The 23064-nt window shown below is 40.2% G+C and overlaps 1 protein-coding gene across 16 annotated transcripts in view; it reads right to left on the bottom strand.

Annotated features, from left to right (window-relative positions):
• The window catches only part of VTI1A (vesicle transport through interaction with t-SNAREs 1A), a 382358-nt gene that overhangs the window by 109528 nt on the left and 249766 nt on the right, over nt 1-23064 (bottom strand). For 2 of the 16 annotated variants that reach the window (NR_197970.1, XR_815724.4), the window contains one exon: nt 5355-5462. The exons of 10 other annotated variants lie outside the window; for them this stretch is intronic. Coding sequence is in view for 4 of the 6 variants with exons in the window: in XM_059881958.1 (XP_059737941.1) it covers nt 22370-22446 (77 nt within the window). In the remaining 2 variants the exon portion in view is untranslated. 4 more of the 16 variants (XM_059881960.1, XM_024985833.2, XM_059881958.1 and 1 more) reach the window with 2 other exon arrangements.

Genomic DNA, 23064 nt, shown 5'->3' with positions numbered 1-23064 from the left:
CAAGTTAGCTAACCTGCTCCCTTATACACAATGGGACAGAAAAATAATATCAATCTTACATGTGCTATTATGAGGTTAAAATAAAATAGTGTGTGTTAAGTACCCAACAATAAATACTGTGGATTCTAACTGCAGAGCACTTCATCATTATTTTTTTTTATTAATCACTGAGAACCCATTTGAAAAATGCATTATTTTCTCTACATTAAGTAGAGACATTCAGTTCTCTGGATTCCACCTGAATAGAGCTCTAAGTCTATCTTTAATTCTGTATGACCCACATATTTCGTTTTTCAGGCTCTCAGTTACCTAATTTGTAAAATGAGTTAATTGGACAAACAGATCTTTAAGCTATTTTCTAGGTATGACTCTGGGACCATGAAGATCTGACATATTGCTAATCAAATTGAAAATAGTTTCAGAAGTAAACTGATTCCTGAAAGCAGTTCAATTCTTGTATAATCCAAAGATACTACAATTGTAAAAACAATGTGTTCAATTTTAAATCTGTTTTGAAAATTATTCCATTTAGAAAGATATATTTGTTTCCAACTTAGTTCTCCTAGTCACATTCCTAAGGTGAGGTAACAGAATTTTAAAATACTCAATTGAAACAGGTATTTCTCCAAAGAAGAAATACAAATGGCCAATAAACACATTAAAAAAACGCTCAACATCTTAGCCACACCGGGAAATGCAAATCAAAACCACAAAGAGACAGTACCTCACATCCACCGGGATAATTATAATCAAAAAGACAGACAATAACAAGTGTTGGCGAGGATGTGAAGAAATTGGAACCCCGATACACTGCCGGTGGAAATGTAAAACAGTCCAGTTACTTTAGAAAACAGTTTGGCACTTTTTCAAAAAGTTAAACATAGAGTTACCATACGACCCAGCAATTCTACTCCTAAGTATGCAGCCAGCAGAAATGAAAACATACGTCCAAGAAAAACCTGATGTGACTGTTTACAGCAGTGTTAGTTGTAACACCCAGAAGAGTAGAAAGGACCTAGATGTTCACCAATTAATAAATGGATAAATAAAATCTGTAATATTAGTAGGCAACAAAAAGATAAGAAGGACTAATACAGGCTACAACAGATGAAACTTGAAAAGCTTATGCTAAGTGAAAGAAGCCAGGAGCAAAAGATCACATATTACATGATTTCATTTATATGAAATGTCCAGAATAGGCAAATTCATAGAGACAGAAAGTTGATTACTGGTTGTAAGGGGCTAGTGGGAATTGGGGAGTGACTGCTAATGGGTACCAGATTTCGTTTTGGGGTGATGAAAATGTTCTACAATTGACTGCAGTGATGCCTGCACAACTTGGTGAATATACTAAAAACCATTCAATCGTGCACTTTAAATGGCTGAATTGTAGACTATGTAAACTGTATCTTAAAGCTGTTAAAAACTCAATAGAAGCCCCTGATCTTTAAATTATAAGGATCAAAGATCAATTCAATTTAAATTAAAGTGCAAAGAACACGTGTTTGTATAATAGTATTCCACGTGGATAATTGCTTTATATGTTCAACTGCTTTAAGCCCATTTTTGCATTTGGATCATTTTTCAAGGCAGAGCTGAAATTTAAGGAAGTAAATTGAATAAACAAGGCTATAGCAGCACACGAAATGTATTTCTTTTATTTTATGCTACCCAGGATTGACTCAGCGGTGTAAAATGCCATTTAAAAAAAGAATGATGAAATTTGAATGAGAAAATGTATTTCATCGTGGAAGATAAAAGTCTTCCCTTCTCTACAGTGAATACAGGTAATTTCAGAAGCAGCAGCTCCTAATTATTCACTGTTGAAACGCTAAAAAAAGGTTCATATTGAAAACAGTGACCTCCAGTTTGCTCTATGAATGAAGGCAGACACGAATTCTCATTTTCCTAGAATCCTGGTTGATAACTGAGTTGGGAAAGCTTGCATTTCTTCATTACAGTGCAGTCCACTGTTCATTTAAATAACAATAACCTGCATAAAAGTCACAAAAGCATTATCTAGCAATTCCACTGTGTTGAAATGCATTATTAGTACTAACAATGCCAAACAGAGTAAATAAATGACTGTCTTCTTATTTTTAGCATTATTCCTGATTACTTAGCTTTATGAAAGGCTAGCATTATTATTACGGGTGTATTCAAACACCTTGGTCAACACCATTTGCTTGGATAACTCTTGAACTAGAAGGGATTTTAAAATAGAGCTATAATTCTTTTCTAGGTTGTCCAAGGGCGAAAAATCCCCTCTAACCCAGTTTTAACAGAAAACATTTGAAGAACTCAACTTCTGTTCACTATGTATGTATAAAAACTAAAAGTCCTTAATAAATAGCATACTTGCTATAGTACTTATACAAAAATGTAAAATTTACACCAATAGTTTAACTTTACATCAGAAGATTTCCTACCAAGAACAGGCTAACGTTACTTCACAAAATGCTACTGACCAACCCTGTCATGAGCGCCATTAGCGCACCCAGGGAATGGCAAATAAGGAGAGACTGGAAGTCATTTACTCCTGAGGCTCTGGTTTGCTGTAGTAACATAAAAAAGAGCCTCACAGAGAAAGATACGAACATTTTTGGATTTAACTGTCTCTGATTAGAAGGAATGAAATGATGTCATTTGCAGCAACATGGATGGTCCTAGAGATGATCATACTAAGTGAAGTGAAGTCAGAAAGAGAAGACAAATGCCATTTGATATCACTTATATGTGGACTCTAGAACATGATGCAAATGAACTATTTATGAAACAGACACGCAGACACAGAGAACAAACTTGTGGGCGCCGAGGTGGGTGGGGAGGTGGCGAGGGATGGATTGGGAGTTTGGGATTAGCAGATGCAAACTATTATATGTACAGTGGATAAACAACAAGGTCCTACTATATAGCACAAGGAACTATATTCAATATCATATAATAAACCATAATGAAAAGAATAAAAAAGACATATAACTGAATTGCTTCACTGCACCCAAGAAACCAACACAACATTGTAAATAAACTATACTTCAATTAAAAAAAAAACAGTGTCCAACTGAAGTATAGCATCTTTGAAGATGGGGCAATAGGACATATGCTTATAAAGTGTTATCATTTTGAAAGGAATGCCATACACTAGAGTGACTGACTCTCATGTAGACAATGGAAGTATTTTGGTTTGTGTGTGTGCACTGAAGCCTTCGATCTTGGTGTGGAAAGGGAACAAGAAAGCTTTTGGGTAATAGCATGACAAGTAAATTATTGATAATATTTAAGTAATTTAAAGGATTGCATGAGCAGAAGGAAATGTTTTGAAGGGTGTGTGGCACATCATATTTTCTAACATTGGCTACAAAATATTTCCATCTCACTGATTTTCCCCAACCACGCCGCTCCTGCATCAAGGGGTGGGGGTCTACTTCCCTTCCCATGGGAACGTGGTGGGCCCTTGTGACTGTCTGGAGGAATAAAATGCAGCAGGGTGACACTGTGTGACTTCCTGAGTGAGTGATGCTCAATCATTCAGTCGTGTCCAACTCTTTGAGACCCCCTGGACTGTAGCTTGCCAGGCTCCTTTGTCCATGGAATTTTCCAGGCAAAGATACTGGAGTGGGTTGCCATATCTTCCTCCAGAGGATTTCCCAAACCAGGGATCAAATCCATGTCTCCTGTGTCTCCTGAACTGGCAGGGAGATTCCTTACCACTGAGCCACCTTCCTAGACCAGGGGTAATAAAGGTCATGCAGCCTTGCTCTTAAACTCATTTTTGGGGGTCTGAGGTGGCAAGCCTGAGGCTGCCATGCTGTAAAGAAGCCCAGACTAGCTTATGTAGACAGTCTACGTGGAAAAACCTCCAGATGGGTAAAGAGATAACAGGAGGAAGTCCTAGCCAGTCTCTAGCTACTCCTCCATCCTCTCTTTCCAACTATTTCAGCTACAGGCTCCATCTGAAGACAACCTCATGGGAGATACTGAGCCAGAACAACCAGCCAGGCTGCTCCTCAAATCCTGACCCACAGAAATCTTGAGAGATGATGATTGTTATTCTAAGCCATTACATTTTGGTTCATTACACAGCAATACAACCAGAAGAGGAGGGCAAGAGACCTGAAAGGAGACTCATATCACAAATAATACTGAGGGCATAGGGCATTTGGAGCCAAGGATTTCAAATCATTACCTCTTGACAACGCAGATAAAAGTAATGGAGAAAGATTCCTTCTAACTCTAAATCAAGTAATATCCCAACTCACTCATGATTCGGAGCTTAAGCTTCTCAGAAGTAGGTCCATGACCCCCTTTCATGGAATTTCTGGATTTTCCATACAGAGGCGCTTAGGGCAGCAAGGGGCAGGAGGGAACTTGCTCTGAAGCTGCATTTGTGTGGCAAGGGCTGTCCACTTACTCAGGCAGTGGTGGCAGGGGGCTGGTGAGATGGGAAGGAAGTTCTAGGCCCTTCAAGGTACCCACTGATCCTGCTTTGCCTTTTTCAGTATTCAGTAAAACGAGAAAGCTTGTTGTTTCTGAGCACAACATATCGTTTTAATTCCTCCAAGTCTCTTTTCTCTTCTTTGGTTAACTTGTACTCACTCTGTAGAATTCAGGCCAGGCATTGCCAACTCCAGGAAGCCCGACAGAGCAAAGAATTCCTTGTGTACCTCTACTGTCCTATTTAAACTTACAATTATACTCCTGTGTAGGTACGTTTTTTCACCATGCTAAGAGATAGATATTAATAACTTAGATTTGTATCTTGTACTGCCTAAGGCCTGCCTTGTCACAGTAGCTGGTGCTCAATAAATGTATGCGGAGATGAATGTGTAAAGCCAATTTGGCTTCAAAGAATGTATTTGGTGACATTGTCACCAAATGGTTTTGAAACATCCTATACTCTTCCCTAATCTCAACGGGATATCTCTCTCTGTGCCGTGAACTCCCAGGGAAACACTTCATCCGAATTTCTCTCACGGTCCTTTCGCTCACTTTGGACCTTCATTCTCCCTCCTTCTCCCATCTGGCCCATCTCTGTACCTTGGACCACACTTACATGGATTCCTCTAAGATCCCCCCTTCCGGATGGTCCACTCCACGGAGCCAGGTGCCTGGGCCAATCCCATCCTGACTGCCGAGAGCCACACTTCACATGCCAGAGGCGGGTTGGGTCAAGCAGTGTGTCTTCCCTGTCTCAGGACACTCACAAAGCCATTATTGACTCTGAAATCTCTTCCCTGGGGTTAGCGACTCTGCCTCCAACAAGCCTGCAAACGCACTTAGATATGTTCAACAGGTGATATCAAGATGGGCTCAAATGATTTAAGGACAACCTGACAAAGTTCTCAGAAGCTTACTGTGCCCTTGAAGTGGGTCATCCTCAGGAGCAGGAGCTTTTCATCTACCCAGCAGGTGTGTGTCATCAAACAAATATCACAAAGTGTCTTCCAGCCAGGAACAAGTATCTGGCAGGGAAACAGAAGTTCACAGACTCACCGACTACAGGTCTAGGGGTCTAGACGGAGAGCATGAGATTTTTTTCTTAAAATATGGAAACCAATATTTTTAATTTACAAGAGAGTTTCAGCCCCACTATTTATGTCCCCCTGTCCAATCATCTACCCAATCTCAATCCATTAGTCCTAATTTTATAATTTCATTTGCAAAGATTTTCACACAGAAGCTCCCTGAAACCTGGAACCATGAAAACATTTCCCATAAAATGCTGTGTTTTAAAAAAGAATCATAATGATAGGTAGGCTAATTTGGTTTACTTGGGAAGTATCTGCCAAGCCCTCCCTGCCCTTTTAGCATTTAAATTAGCCATTAGTATATATACCTTCTTTTTTTTGTTGTGAGATTCAAGAGACATTGTGGCTCAGCTGGTAAAGAATCCACCTGCAATGTGGGAGACCTGGGTTTGATCCCCGGGTTGGAAAGATCCCCTGGAGAAGGGAAAGGTTACCCACTCCAGTATTCTGGCACCTGGAGAATTCCATGAACTGTATAGTCCATGGGGTTGCAAAGAGTCAGACAGGACTGGGTGACTTTCACTTTTCACTTTCAAAGGAAATTAAAAATACAGTAATTTGCAGTTATTCATTTTTGTAAGATTAGGGAGAACTAACAATATGGTACAATTTATTCTTGAATATTCTTGATCCTACCCCATCATTACATGCTAAATTACCAGGTATCATGGAACCCAAAAGGTTAAAAAAAAATTATTAAAAAAAAAAAATACATGCCTGGGGTTTAATCCTTTAAAATCACAGGTACATCTTTAAAACTTTAAAGTCACGGGCACATCTTAAAAGAGTAAGCATTTAGACTCAAATGGGGATGTGGTTTGGATTTAATTTTATGCACATTACTTATAATTCCCAACATCAAAGATAATTCTAAGAGAACCGGGTACACAGTGCACATGACGTGAGGCTGAAGAAGCTGGCTCACGTGAATTGTGTGGATCAATACAATTTTTTACTCATGTGAAGGATATCCACTGATACAACGGTGAATTCTGTTAGATCAGTGTTTTCTGATCTCATAGTGTTTGCCCGACACTCAGATACCATTTTCCTGACTTTACTGCACCTGAGCCCCACCTAAGCTAGTATTTTACTTAACTGTTTTCTGTATGTCAAGTTGAAATTGGCCTTTTAAAGAAAAAAAATTCACCTCCTCTCAAGCAATAATTACAGCAAAATCACAAGTTTCATGGCTACTTAAATTTGTTCTTTTGGACAAAAACCGGGCTAAAAAGTAAAAGCTGCCCTGCTCAGAAGATGCATGAAAAGGGGCTGATCCTTTCATTTGATAAATATTTATTCAGCAGCTACTATGTGCCAAACCCTATTGCAGATGCTAGGGTTACAGCAGCAAGCAAAGCAAAGTTCCTGCTCTCATGGAGCTTACTTTCTATAGATGTAAAGAGATGCTAAGAAACCAAGAAGTATATAATGCAATTCCAGGCAGTGATATGTTTTATGAAGACAAGTGAAGCAGGGGAAAGACACAGAATGACGAGGAATTTGGTCAGAGATCCAACAGAGCATGAAAAACAGGGGGCTGTCGAAGCAGAGGTAAAAGTCCAGAGTAATAATAATAACTATTATTATTATTAATAGTAATAATATTAACTGTCATTAGTAGTCTAGTGGTTAAAACTCCATGTTCCCAATGCAGGGGGCATAGGTTTGATCCCTGGTTGGGGATCTGGGAGTCCACATGCCACCTGTGTAACCAGAAAAAAAAAAATCACAGTATTAACAGTTTCCATTTCTACTCCTATAAAACTTGGTCATGTCCCAGGATGAAGTCTTGTGTGATGTCCCTTCCTCAGAGTGCTCTTCCAGGAGACTGTCTCTCATGGGCCGTTTTCACTGGGGATTACATTTATGGGACAGATTGAACCAGGTGGGGTCACAGTGAGGAGAATCAGACCATCAGAAGTGACCAAAAGTGCTGGGGTGGGAGGAATGGAGGCAAAGAGTTGGGCACCAAGGGACGTGGAGAGCGCCAAAGACTTTTTCTGCCATTTTTGCCTCTGGTCTTAGGGTAGCAACCTCTTGGGAAATCACTTCCTATGCCAACTTTGGCATATGAATATGAGTTGTTCGGGGCTACTGTAGCATTTCCCCCCCCATTTAAGGTGAAAGGAGATGGTAAATAGGCTTAGGTATTTTCTTAAAACTCTTAGCTTATCACTGAAAGCACCACTGATACTCTAAATGAAACACGCTAACAGAAGCATAGTCTGATCTGTAAACAGAGGTTTCACTTTGACCACATGTAGTTACTTGGGTTCTTTGGAGGCTGACTGCAGGATGAGAACCCAGCTGGTATCAGGTTTCGGACAAGGAGAGCTGAGCTCGTAAGGCTGATGGACGTGACTGGCTGCAATCCTGGCTGAGACTTGATAGTTGTATGACTTTGAGCAAGTGACTGAACTTTGCTAAGCCTCAGTTTCCTCATCTGTAAAAGAAAATAATAATGCCTCCCTTACAGGTTTGCTCTGAGGGTGAAATGAAATGAGATAATGATTATACAGCACTTAGCATTTCGGTGCTCTTCAAAAAAATGGCAATTATGATGACAACAGCAATCATGACAATAATGACGAAGAAATCATATGCAAGGTTCTCCAGTTCTGAGGCTGAGGAGGAAAGTCCTGGTTTCTGGATTCCTAAGAGGCTTAAGTAGCGAGTGAGTACTAATTTTCTGCTGGGCTGGCCAGTGCCGCACAGTGGTGAGACAGAGAAAGGGGCTTGAGAGGAAGGGGCCATCCATGTGGACCAGGAGCCCATCCTCCAAACCCAGAGATTAAGAATGGGATGCGCGGTGGGGGCCGTTCCAGGTGAGGTCAGGTAGACAGGGAAACATGGAAAGAGGCTCCTGGAGGTAGGACATGGGTCCTATATCAGGAACAGGAGATAGGCGTTCAGTGGAACTCCTGAGTTGACTAGAGGGTGTACCTCGCAGTCTGGGTCTGGTTGTAGAGGGCTCTTCACCTTAGGTGCACCTTTTGCTCCACTAAAGTTTACAGGTGCTCAACATCTGTCACTCCAAATTTAAAAACCAGAACCGGAGAGCACATCCTGATGGTCTGAATCCATTAAATCTGCATGCAGCACAATGAGATGCTATGCAGTCGTGATGCCCTGACCCAACACCAGCCTCCGTCAGCAGCAGAAGCAAATTGGTTCATGTTTGGGGCGGTAGAGGGGTGGAAGTGAAATACGAGTGGAAACCTGGGGTGGGGCAAGTCTGTCCTGATGCCAGACTTTCTTTATAGGCCAAGTGTTGCACGAAGCACAGCTTCTTTAGGAGGGGAAGTGCCTCTCTACTCAGTTTCTCCTCTCCCCCCATTTATTCTTTTTCCTTTCTTCTCCTTTGGATTATTACCTTTGGCTGGATTTATATAATTTAGTCCACAGATATTGAGTCCTTTTGTGGGTCTAGCAGATGAATTATTAAGAAGATGAACATTTCCAGAAAGACTTTGATTTTTGTGACTCCACAGTCTGTGAGCTTTTACCAAAGATACATGTTGCTTCTGTATTGGTCCCATCAAAGGAAATACGCAAGAATACATTTAAGTTACTGACTGACCAGCTGAATATAACATAATACCCACCACTTTCTGGCTGGTGGTAGGTCAAGAACAGAGAAGCAGCCTAACTAGGAGATTTAGGTTTGGTTACTAATTCGGTGACACATTCAAATGTTGAAGGAGTAGTGAGGGGCTTGTGTTACCTACTCTAGACTTATCTTACCGGGCAGCTGGGAGGATTGATCAACTGAGGCTTATAAGTGATTTCTACTTCCATGAGAGTAAATATCAGAAATATCTTCAGCTGGAGAATGGACACAGAATTGATGAGGATAAAGAGGGACAGGGATTAAAACAGAGAACCACATAGGCGTCTGGATAGTAGGAAGGACTGAGATGACGCCTACTGTGTGGGTTTCTCACAAACTGTAGGCTCGATCTCTACAGAGAATGCGTTTTCTGTTGCTGTCCCAGAGGACAGCCTATGAGCCGCGAACAACACGGCAGAGAATAACTGACTTATCAGCCATCACTTTGCTGGCTTATTCCCCACAGGATATGATGTGGTTTACACGAAGCACACCAGTTGTGCGTGGATGGTCACTGGTCTTGGACTTGGCTTGGCCGTTTACTCACTGTAGGGCCCGACAGTAACCTTGAAGCTCACCAAACTGGTGGACAGTGCACGTGGGAGCGATTTACCAAGAAGCATTTGCTCTATACATCAGGGGTGATTATTATTTATAGCAGGAAAGCTTCCCATTTAACAGGTTAAATAAAACATGGTAAACAAACATAACTATGAGATTAAAAAAAGCACAAAGTTTGACCTACACTGACATGGACCTCAAACCTTAACAGTAGAAGTTTTTCTCACAGTAAGCAAAGCCACGATCTGGTCCTAAAAACCAGTACATTTGTTAAACTGAAAATGCCCTAAATTACTCCTTGGTAAGGGCTATTCTGCACAATCTGATGATTTGGGATTTCATCAAATTAATGTCACTAGATATGCCTTATAATTAGGATAAAATATTTGAAAAGTTTTAAAAATGAGGTTATTCATTAACTCATTGATTTTTCCTACAGATTGGGAGCCTGAATTTAAATGATACCCAAAAATATAACAAGGTACACTCAAAGAGAGAAGAACTCGTTGTGAGTCTTTAAATGGAATGCAGTAGTTTAAAACGCTATTACTATTCAGATTCTCTGAGAACATTAAAACTGCCCATTAAATGAAAATCTAATAATTGGCCTTACTGAATTGTGACATTTGGTAACCTGTTCAGGAATGCAGAAAATTGTGGAAGAGTTCTTTTGAGGCAGAATTTGATTTACAGTGTAATATTATTCCAAAACCAAGGTCACCGTTTTCATACACAGAGAAGAACAACAAGGGACAGACTAACAAAGCTGAGGAAAGTTCTGGAAACAGAGCTCAGGTGGAGGGCTCAAGACTCTTCAAGGTAAGAGTCTTGCTGATCTGGAAAAAATAACCAACAGGCAACGGCATGAGCTGAGAGTGAACCTCAACTTGGAACTGACTTCTCTCTTCAGGTATTGCTTAACGACGTAACTAAGATAGGTCAGTCCATGCTTTTATATAAGCCACCAGCGATTTCCAAACTTACTTCACAATATCACTAAATAAATAAAACTTAAGGACGTTAACTGCGGGAGAATTGGCAGCTTGAGGTCAGGGGTTAAAAATTCTCATGGGCCTATAGTTACAGAGCACTTTCTACGTGTAGGTATCTGTGTCCAGTGTTTTCAAGAGTCATATATGAGATGTATACGGTCTGATCAGGAATGATGGGGATCCTCTCATCTACCTGTCTGCTCCCCTCCTCCAAGGTTAATTTCAAATAAAACTTACTAGAGAAATTTGAGGGCCAACAAGCCCATGGTTTAGAAACCACGAAAGTGAAAGTTGTGTTATCGTTCAGTTGTGTCTGACTTTTTGTGACCCCATGGACTATAGCCTGCCAGGCTCCTCTGTCCATGGGATTCTCCAGGCAAGAATACTGGAGTGGGTATTCATTCCCTCCTCCAGGGGATCTTCCTGACCCAGGGATTGAAGCCGGGTCTCCTGCATTGCCAGCAGATTTTTTTTTTTTACCATCTGAGCCACCAGGGACACCCATGGGGACAGCACACACTTGCTAGCTCTGGATTTCTACCCACAAACTCAGAATTGCTCTTTGCATTTCCATGAGAGAAACTGTGTAAGAAACATTAAACTGCTAACTGGGAAAGGCTACAAAATGAATACATACATATATATATACACACATACACACACACAACATAATTTTTGTATAAATATGATGAATAGCACTTATTAGTGCATTCGACCATCAAAAACTAGGCCACTGAATAGTGGAAATATTTTAAATATGCCATGTCATGCAAAATTTTTCTTTAATTCTTACTTGGAATATTCAGGGACTTTTCTGGCAAAAGTACTGTGGAATGCTTCGATCAGTATGCAGAATACATCCTTTAGATCTTATCTTATCACTGGTAAGGAAAATAACCAAAACAAAGAATCCTATCAAAGAGGTAGTTGACATGACATAAAACATTAGAGATGAGTGTTTGCATTTTTATCACTTTCAGGAAAATAGTCCTCTCTGTAAGGAATGCACAGGGTCTTACTTGAAAAAAAATGAGGCATTAACACAAATATTCTCAAGCTCACATTCACTCTCGTAATCAATGTAACCTGTTTACCTAGACCTGTTATTCGACTTATTTAAATACATCCAAGCATAAACTATGGATTTTGCATATCAGAGTATGGCAGAGGCCCAGTCTTTCAAAAAGTACAAATGTTTCTAGATTCTTTTGTATGTTGGCAAACCCAAAGTAAGACACATACCCTACACGCACACTATAGAACTATTTTAATTTGTATGTGAGATTATGTATCTTATAAACCCAGCTTAAAACAGTGGAAGGATAGATCTGTTTATATGAGAGAGAATGGTTCTTCATGTTTAACCTCTTGAAGAACTGTCTTCATGGGCAAGAAAGAAAAAAAAAACTTTCTTTGGGGCAAAGAATGTTACTAACCTTTTACCTAAATAAACTGTGCTGGGAACAGAGTAGAAAAATTCCTTCATACACTTAATAAAGTGCAGCCAGTACTACAGCAGCTAATTCTGACCTGATGTTTTACAGCCGACAGTAGAAAAAATGAAAAGGCAAAAATGTGAACCAAACACACGTTTATAAGCTAAATCTGAGACAAGTAATTCTGGCAGATTTTATAGTCTTTATGTTAAAATACAGCATCTACCAAATGAGGACGACAACATTTTTTATTTGGAGTAACAGTAAACCACAGATGGGTTTCAGAAACTTAAAATGCCAATAATATATTCAATTGTTTGTAGGCAAAATATGTATGGGCTTCCCAGGTGGCTCAGTGTAAAGAACCTGCCTGCTAATGCAAGATATGTGGGTTCAATCCCTGGGTTGGGAAGATCCCCTGGAGAAGGAAATGGCAACCCACTCCAGTATTCCTGCCTGGGAAAATCCCATGGACAGAGGAGCCTGGTGGGCTATTGTCCACTGGGTTGCAAAGAGTTGGACACAACTGAGTGACTAAACAATACTACCAAAAATATACACAAAAAAGGCAGGGAGAATCCATTCTCGAATGTTAGCAATGGTACAGTAGACAATGAGTTTTATTTTATATGTCCTTTATACCTTTTGGAAGTGTCAGGACATGCAACAATAAATATGAAATTAATATTTTAAATATTTTAAAATTAATATTTTAAAAATATGTAGGTTCTTCTCTGTTTTTGTATTACAAATACTTCAATAAACTCACCATTTTTTAAATATAAGAAAATATAGGAAAGAACAAAACCAAAATCTTCTGAAGTCTATTTTAAGCAAGTGAGAACAACAGAGCAAACAGCGCCTTGTGTACAGGAATAAAAATTTCTGACGCTTTAAAGAAATGCTAGGCGGCTGGTCTGTTGGAGAAGGAAATGGCAACCCACTCCAGTGTTCTTGCCTGGAGAATCCCAGGGACGGGGGAGTCTGTGGGGTCGCACAGAGTCGGACACGACTGAAGTGACTTAGCAGCAGCAGCAGCAGCAGGCAGCTTATGCTTCTGGGACAGCAGAGAGGGTTTGGGTATGGATGCTGCATGAAAGCAGAGGTGAAGTTAGGCTATTCTGAAAACCCATGAAAGATGGAGAAGCAGTGGCTTGGTATCAAAAGTCCAGGTTTCTTTAGGGCTTACCAGTTGTAAAGCAAACAGTTATAGTTTAGAGGGAAAAAAGCCGAATGTATCAGCAGTATGGGGTTGGGGTGATGTCCTGGAGGGAAAGAGGAGAGAGAAACGCTTCCAAGTTTGGGTCTGACATGCACATACTGCTATATTTAAAAGAGATAACCAACAGGAATGTACTGTTAAAAAAAAGAAAAAGATGATTTAAAAAATCCCTTCATGAAGGCCAATATATGTGAATAGCTCTGTCTCTCTTCCATTTAAGCCAGAGATTGTCTCCCTTCAATTCGAATGACAAAATATTCAAAGTACAGAGACCAGAGTTGGGAAGACTGACTAAGAGCTCTCTACCAGCTAAAACAGGCAGGAATGGCAGAGGCTCAACGGTTCTTTAATTAGCACACGTTGATTAATTTAACCCATGGAACCACTGTCTCCTATTACTGCTAATTTTGTTTTTGAAGTCAATGAGACAAAGTAGCCGAGGAGTAATTAAAAGTGTCCAGTCTCTTCATCCCTACGGCTATGCGGACTGAATAGCCCTCCACCGCTGAGATGTTCTGAGATGTTCTCAGGCGGTGGTGAATTCACATTAAAAACCCTAATATGAATGGGCCTGTGAGCAGCCCTTCTCCTAATGAGACACGGGAGAAAAGAGTGTAATTTGTAATTATTTTCAAATATTGTCTAAGAAGGGCTTCCCTGGTGGCTTAGCTGGTAAAGAATCTGCCTGCAATGCGGGAGACCTGGGTTTGATCCCTGGGTTGGGAAGATCCCCTGGAGAAGGGAAAGGCTACCCACTCCAGTATTCTGGACTGGAGCATTCCATGGACTGTATAGACCATGGGGTCACAAAGAGTCGGACACAACTGAGAGGCTTTCAATTTCACTTTCACTGTCTAAGAAAGTGCGGGTGGTCTGTTAAATAGAACTGTGATGGAAAGAAATGCTAGACTATATTTGTGATGCCCTGCCTAACAGGAAAAGCAGTAGACAGAAGACTGAGGCATACAGGTAGACCTCATCTGGGGGCTTCACAGATACTGTCTTTTTTTACAATTTGAAGATTTGTGGCAAAAAAGTCTATTGGTACCATTTTCCAACAGCATTTACTCACTTCATTCATGTCTGTGTCCCATTTTGGCAATTCCTGTGATATTTCAAGCTTTTTCATTATTTTTATATTTGTTAAGGAGAACTGTGATTAGTGATCTTTGCGGTTACCATTATGACTTGCTGAAGGCTCAGATGATGGTTAGCAAGTTTAAGCAATAAAGCATTTTTAAATTATGTATGTACATTTTTTAAAGACATGATGCTAATGCACACTGAAGAGACTACAGAATAGTGTAAACATAATTTTTATATGCACTGGGAAACCAAAAAATTCACGTGAGTCTCTTTATTGTGGTGGTCTAGAATCAAACCTACATTATCTCTGAGGTCTGCCTGTATTTGGGGGCAGCAGCAGTTTCAAAACTTGGGCGGGGGGAAAACCTTATTTTTTCAGAAAAAACTTTTTTCAAAGGACTATAGAAATCCCCAACAGATGACCAGATTACTCTGGAGCTGCTCTAGATAGGAGTCCTGCCTATCTAGTCTTCTCTTCCTCCTTGGCAACCTTCAGGTACATAAGCAAAAATTTAGGATTCCTTGGAACACAGCTGGAGAATCACTATTTCAGAACATGCCTGAGGGGTACTGAGCACTGGTTCATTCCATACACTTTCAGATCCCTTCTAACAGCTTTCTATGACTGTGAAGGCTAGAAACCTAAGAACTACATCTGGCTCATTCCATACACTTTCGGATCCCTTCTAACCGCTTTCTTTGACTGTGAAGGCTAGAAACCTAAGAACTACATTTTCGAGATTCTCTTGTAACCAGTTTTCAGACATTGCCTAGGTTCTGCAAGGCAGATGCCTGTGTAAGACTTGGCAATGGGATGGGAACAACGAGGAACTTGCATGGGAGCTAACAGGCACTTCTCTAAGAGTGTGTGTGTGTAGGGAAGGGGGTTGCATTTGGGTCTTCTGGGAAAGTTCTGGAAGGGACTATGGAATCGGGTTTCTATAGCCTGGGTGCCACTCGGTGTAAGACTGCAGCAGTGAGCAGTCCCAGGAGAGTCTGATTGGTCTCTTCTGCTGGCCTGAAGCATTTAAAAGAATTTTACCATTTTCCCCAAGGACTCTATACACACTGTAACAAATCTCTTTTCATTTAAATTAGATAGAAGGGCTGTCCTCCTGAATCTAAGAATGCTAAACAAGACAGCATCAGAAAAGAGACCTTGATTACCTCATTGACTTATACGAAGTATCTTCCACATCACCCAGATTTGCGTCCCTACTGAACCTAGAACTATTTTTATCACACAGATACTGAATAAACATTAGTTAAATCACACCACTATAAGCAAAGCATTATGCTGGATTATTTTTAATTATCATTCAGCTACCTATTAGATTTCGAGACAAGGTCTAAATAATGTAGATAGGACACACCTCAATAAGCAAGGAGTTGAACCGTTATCATTTTTAACTATGCTCAATTTCTAATCATTTGGAGGGGAACAGAGACAAGTCAAATGCTGTCTTTTTTAAGATATAACAGAGAGACAGATAGGAATGCAAAATTATTAAGGTGACTGACAACAAATCTGAATCCGATCACAGTAGAAGGACATGCTTAAATGTCTACGTCTTATCAAAAAATAACAAGAAAAAAGAAAAAGAAAAAATGGGTCTTTAATTTAAAAATAATACATGGTCAGCATGGTATCATATACATATACATATATGTATATATATATACACACACATACACATATGTAAGTGTTATCTAAGTTTTTGATTACTGATAGCTAGTTTTCTTCATTTTAGAAAAGACTGTGAAAGGACTTCCCTTTTCTATGTTTTATACACAAACTGTTTCATTTTCTAGAAGTGGTTAGACAAAGGGTCAGATGATAACTTTAAATATTTAAACTGGTCAATGACAGTCAAGTAGTCAAGAACTTCTCTAGTTTATTGTTAAATATGCATTGCCTTAGAGGTAACCTTAAGTACCTGGCACAGCTTCCTAATGAGTTATTAGTTATGAAACTATGAAGTAATTTTGAATTTTAAATAAGACTGGAGAATAAACTTGGGTACAACAAATTAAAAGCACCATAATTATGCAATATCATGAGATGTTTTAGATAGTCACGCTATGCATATATCAAAAATACATTAATAAACTGAACATATTAATAAAAAGCCAAGTCTGGCCCTTCAAGACCTCAACACTAATTGGAAAGGATTTTGACAGAACATCTTAAATAACATTCATTATATCAGTTTTGGCAAGCTCCTTTTCAGTTACCTAAATGATGATTATTTCTACATTCCACAGTGCATCTATCAAAATCCAAGATCTGAAAAATATCATTAGTGAGGATGAGTGAAGTAGTAGCTGTTCAGATGGTACAACCTGAATTTGCATTTATTAGTGTAAGGTAGGTGATACGTGTGGGTGTTTCATTTCTGAAATATTATGTATATTCTGTTCACTTAAAATCTATCATACATTTACTTGTTGTACATCAGTTATATAAGTGTATGTATGTGCTCAGTTGCTCAGGCGTGTCTGACACTTTGTGACCCCATAGACTGTAGCCTGCCAGGATCCTCTGTCCATGGTATTGTCCAGGTGAGAATACTGGAGTGGGTTGCCACGCTCTCCTCCAGGGGATCTCCCTGACTTAGGGACTGAACCCATGTCTCTTGTGTCTCCTGTACTGGCAGGTGGATTCTTTACCACTAGTGCCACCGGGTAAGCCAAAAATTATATAAATTATGCACTATATTCCAAATTCTAGCTCTCTTTTTAAGGTCATGCCTTAGAATCACTCTAAAAATGTTTCTCAAAGTGTGATGATTTAAGTGGATTTAATTATTAAAATGTTTCATGGCAAGGGCAGATTAACCTCACAGTGAAACATACACACACACACACACATCCAGTAGTAGATTCCATTGGTGAAAAGTGAAACAGGTATAATTTTGCCTATAATAATTTACTCCTGTAACCAAGATACAGATTTATCTATCTTTTCTTTGTCATTGGGCTTAAAGTCATTGAAAATACAAAGAACTAGATCACCATCTAGTTTAAAATAAGAAAGGTCAAGCCAAAAAGGAAGTCCAATTAGTTAACACCAGATAATGCCAAGTGCCTATTACAGGAAAACGGTTTATTAAGGTTAAAAAAAAAACCAAACACCCAGGCAACTGCGTGATATATAAATGTCTCTAACTATTCTTGATTTTAATACTGAATTTGGTTCCACTGAAGTTCCCCTCTTGAGGCGAACTGTTATATGTTATCTCTTTCACAGATGGCCATTGGTGCCAAGCTTGTTAAAACATATTATTTTGTAAATACCTACACTTTACCTTTTACGCAAATGGAAGCCTTACTCAATAAATAAGCAACCTGATCCAGGTCATGAAGTTAGATATTAGAAAAAGGAGGATATTGCAGCCCGTTGACTGTGGCTCCCCCTCCCCCACTCAGATTCCCCTAGACAAGGAGGCCTTTACTTCCTGGTTTTTTTAGCTGGGTCTTGACTCATGGACTTCCTAGGCTCTCTTTTCTTTTTCTCACTGAGAAGAAAACTCTCATACAGCATATTCATGATCATGCTGCTATGGTATAAATTAAGCTTATGAATGCTGTCCTTCACTTATTGCCCCTTTCTCTCACACAATGATATTTGTAACTCACGAGTTGTAGGATTTCCAAAGCTGAGTGATTTGTAATGTAATACTTCTAGAATCTCCAGAGTAATTTCAGCATTAGTTACAAATAAAAGTTGGCTCTCTGCATCTCTTAACCTTGGGAACATGAACCTTTAAGACGAGGAGATCAAATACCAACATTCCCCTAGGACTGCTGTGCACATCTGCATTTCTGGACATAGGACTTTTTTTGTTCCTAATCAAGTGTAATCTCACTTCATAACTCCTACTCTTGGCTCAGTGCTACCTAGATTTCCAGGCAAGCAAAGAAAGGAGGGTTGAGGATTTTGTGCTTAGAGGTTTGGAAATTTGGCAACTGTTACATTAAAATGCAAGTATTTGATCTTGAACCTCAATAGAATGAGATTCAGTTGAAAAACAAAGAAACCAAAGTGAGGCTTTAGATATTCCAAATCTGCACCTGTATTTTGATGTTGCCAGGTATTTGTACTAAGAATTCTGTGTACAGGGCAAAAGGGAATGAAGAGTTTCCCAAATTTTCCTCTGGGATCTTTCAGCCATTCAAAGTAATTACTAATTCTTGCTCACATCTATGAGTCAGGCATCCAAGTGTTACTATTCGTGGCTGGTCTTATTCTGTGTTTAAATGATCTGATCGTTAGTCTCTGCATCTGGGTCCAAACTAGTTTAACATGGAAAGTTAGCTCAAGGATTGCAGTCACCTTTAAGTTATCTTTAAAGTGATACCTTGAGTTTATTAACATGTGACTATGAAAACTGCCCTTCCAATTCACCAAACTCAAGGTTGGCATTCTTTATGCCAACACTGACATTCTTTTTGCCTAAACACTGACCTTCTAGGATCCAGTCACTGGAAGGACTGACGTTGAAGCTGAAGCTCTAGTACTCTGGCCCCCTGATGTGAAGAGCTGACTCACTGGAAAAGACCCTGATGCTTGGAAAGATTGAAGGCAAAAGAAGGGGGCGTCAGAGGATAAGATGGTTAGATAGCATCACTGACTCAATGGACATGAATTTGCACACACCCTGGAGATAGTGAAGGACAGGGAAGCCTGGCATGCTGCAGTCCATGGGGTTGGAAAGAGTCGGACATGACTTAGCAACCGAACAACAACAAGAATCCAGTCAATGAAGTAGAGTTTATTTTCAAATAATTTACCATCCAATGAAATTCCTTTAGACCATAGAATTTTAAAAAATCCATAGAATTTAAATGATTCTTTTGTTCAGATAACTGTTAGCACAAGTTACCTGTAAAAGGGCTTCCTAGGTTGCACCAGTGGTAAAGAACCCACCTGCCAATGCAGAAGACATAAAGAGAGGTGGGTTCAATCCCTAGGTCAGGAAAATCCCCTGGAGAAGGAAATGTAACCTTTCCAGCGTTCTTGCCTGGAGAATCCCTTGGACAGAAGAGCCTGGCAGGCTACAGTCCACAGAGTCGCAAAGACTTGGACACAACTAAAGCTCTTGAGAAACCTATATGCAGGTCAGGAAGCAACAGTTAGAACTGGACGTGGAATAACAGACTGGTTCCAAGTAAGAAAAGGAGTACGTCAAGGCTGTATATTGTCACCCTGCTTATTTAACTTATATGCAGAGTACATCATGAGAAATGCTGGTCTGGAAGAAGCACAAGCTGGAATCAAGATTGCCGGGAGAAATATCAATAACCTCAGATATGCAGATGACACCACCCTTATAGCAGGAAAGTGAAGAGGAACGAAAAAGCCTCTTGATGAAAGTGAAAGAGGAGAGTGAAAAAGTTGGCTTAAAGCTGAACATTCAGAAAACTAAGATCATGGCATCTGGTCCCATCACTTCATGGGAAATAAATGGGGAAACTGTGGAAGATTTTATTTTTGGGGGCTCCAAAATCACTGCAGATGGTGACTGCAGCCATGAAATTAAAGGACACTTACTCCTTGGAAGGAAAGTTATGACCAACCTAGATAGCATATTCAAAAGCAGAGACATTACTTTGCCAACAAAGGTCTGTCTAGTCAAGGCTATGGTTTTTCCAGTGGTCATGTATGGATGTGAGAGTTGGACTGTGAAGAAAGCTGAGCACTGAAGAATTGATGCTTTTGAACTGTGGTGTTGGAGAAGACTCTTGAGAGTCCCTTGGACTGCAAGGAGATTCAACCAGTCCATTCTAAAGGAGATCAGTCCTGGGTGTTCACTGGAAGGACTGATGCTAAAGCTGAAACTCCAATACTTTGGCTACCTCTTGTGAAGAGTTGACTCATTGGAAAAGACTCTGTTGCTGGGAGGGATCGGGGGCAGGAGGAGAAGGGGATGACAGAGGATGAGATGGCTGGATGGCATCACCGACTTGACAGACATGAGTTTGCGTGAACTCCAGGAGTTGGTGATGGACAGGGAGGCCTGGCGTGCTGTGATTCACGGGGTCGCAAAGAGTTGGACATGACTGAGCGACTGAACTGAACTGAAAGCGAGTTAGCACGCACCTATAAAGGAACAGTTCCATGAAGATTAGACAGGCCTGCATTTCATCAAAGTGGGGGGTACAGACTAAATGTGGATTTAATTTACAGATGCTTTCATACAGCAGCCATAACTTTTATTTCGTGCTATGTTTATCCATTCTATAATGTTAAAAAAAAGAAACAATCCCACATAATCAGCATAATTAGGAATTATTAGGGAAGAACATACTTCATTCAAAATTGACTTATACTATAGCTGTTATTTGTCTGTGAACTCATTTATTGTTGTTGGTTGAAAGCCAATATGAGTAATGACTAAAAAGTATTGGTTTTATTTGGAATTAGGCTTGTGTTCAAATTCTAGTTCTGTTACTTATTAGTTCCTGACTCTGGGTATGTTCATTACACTTCTTAGACCTTAGTTTCCTCAGCTGTCATATTGGTTGCTCTAAAGATGAAGAGAGACAATTTACTAAAAAGTGCCTAGTACAGGCTGACTCATAACTATTTCTCAGCAAATGGAAGTTACTTTTCATTCGTCAATATCTTTCCTCCTCCGTAAGCTCTGGGATGGGGAGAGATATTTCTGGTAATTCTGTGTACATCTAACGGGATTTGGTTTTGTAACATTGTAGGGAAAACACTGTTTTTAGATAAGGGACTGGCAGTCAACAGCCAAGCTTACCACTTGCTGGCTATGCAACTTCTGGCAGAGTTCTTAAGGTATTTGTTCTTGGTTTCCATCTCTGTGGAACGGGGATATGCTTACATCCGTCTCAATAGCGATGTGGAAAGATATGGGTAAAACCGAGTTTATAACCTGCAGGCAGGGCTTGTTGTTGCGGTTATTGTTTAGTTGCTAAGCTGTGTTGGACTTCTTGCAACCCCATTGACTACAGTCCACCAAGCTCCTCTGTCCATGGAATTTCCAGGCAAGAATACTGCGGTGGCTTGTCATTTCCTTCTTCTCAAGGGGATCTTCCCGACCCTGGGATTGAACCTGCCTCTCCTGCGTTGGCAGGTGGATTCTTTACCACTGAGCCACCAGCGAAGCTCAGAGCACTGTTTAGACTTAGGTTATTGTCACTTATTTTACTTGAATTAAGAGTAATTAAATAGTAATTTGGGGGCACTTCTTACATGCTGGACACTGAGTGATTTATAAACACTGTATCATTTAATCCTTACAACAACTCAGTAAAGTAGGTATTGTTATTCCCATTTTTCAGATGTGGAAACACGCTGATTTGAACTCTAGCAGTCTGGCTCAGAAACCCACACTCTAAACCACTGTCACGCAGAGAATCCTATTCCCTTAGGAGAAGAGCCAACCTTTTGTGAATCCACCAATGGCACCATCTAGCAGGTCAAAGTGAAGAGGAGGCAGTCACCTTGCCTGAGAGGATGGCAGACGCCACAGAAACAAAAAGAGGGGACCCCGGAAATCAGACTCCGGTGAGCAAGGCGAGGCCACACTTTCCCCAATTATATTCAGATTTCTGTAACACAAATACCACACTTCTGTACATATATTTTCAGCTTTGCTGAAGTTGCCAAGTAAGATGTAAGAGAGAGAGAGAAAAAAAACCCAGCTCAATTCCGCATTTGTCTCTGAATAAGACTTTAGAGTGTAGTAGTTTGGGAAAAATACAAGTAGACAGGCCAGGGTGAAAACCAATACTTTTGTGACAGGTCACACACTTGGGCTGAAATACTCGAAAAGGCCATCACTTGGGGGTGTGGTAGATATGAAGGGCCGTAGCCACGGTGACCTCCGGGAGGATTCTCTGCTCCAGACAGACTGAAGGCACACAGCAGTGGACGTCATCTTGTAGAAAGAGCTGTGACTTTACTGGATACGCGTCTTTGGCTGAACGCTCCGAACCAATGAAACTTTAGAAAAGGCGATCCAAGACAATACTCTGCCTGTGTTCAACAGTGAGAGCACAGAGAGTGTCAGAGCATGTGTTTAAGCATATGTGAACAAAGGGCGTAAAGATGTGTGAGACGGGTGTTAAAACACCAGTTCAAACATGTGTTTAACCATGTGTGAGCAAAAGGGTGTTAAGCCATGTGGTAAAGCAAGTGTTAGAGCATATTCGATTACAAATGTTTCTCATTTGGGAGCTTAAATTATTTTCTGCCTAATCCAGTGTTGCTAAGCAATAGTTCTGTGTTGTTCTAACCGAACACAATAAATGATTAAACTTAGGGGGGAAAAAAAAACTAAAGTTAGACTTATTTACCCCGTCTTGGTTTCATTACAAAGAATTTACATCTGTAGTTTTCAATAAACTTAGTGGTGTTCTGCTACAGTAAGCAAAAACTGGCGTAACGCTCCTTGTGTAGGAAGGCAACAAGCAGACTAGAAGACATGCCTGGTGTGCTGAGACAGTGTTCAGTGTTGGGAGAGTCACCGGCATATCAGACTAATCCCGAGGCTTGATAAACCACCTGGTCACTGACTTGGGGTGACTACTCCATCTAGGGCACCATGCTATAGCTAGGATTCTGTTTTAATTATTAATTTTTATTGGACTACAG

This window comes from Bos taurus, chromosome 26 (genome assembly GCF_002263795.3).
Source record: "Bos taurus isolate L1 Dominette 01449 registration number 42190680 breed Hereford chromosome 26, ARS-UCD2.0, whole genome shotgun sequence".
NCBI classification, from domain to species: domain Eukaryota; kingdom Metazoa; phylum Chordata; class Mammalia; order Artiodactyla; family Bovidae; genus Bos; species Bos taurus.
The sequence above is the reverse complement of the archived record's forward strand: the minus strand, read 5'-3'. Positions and strand labels throughout refer to the sequence as shown.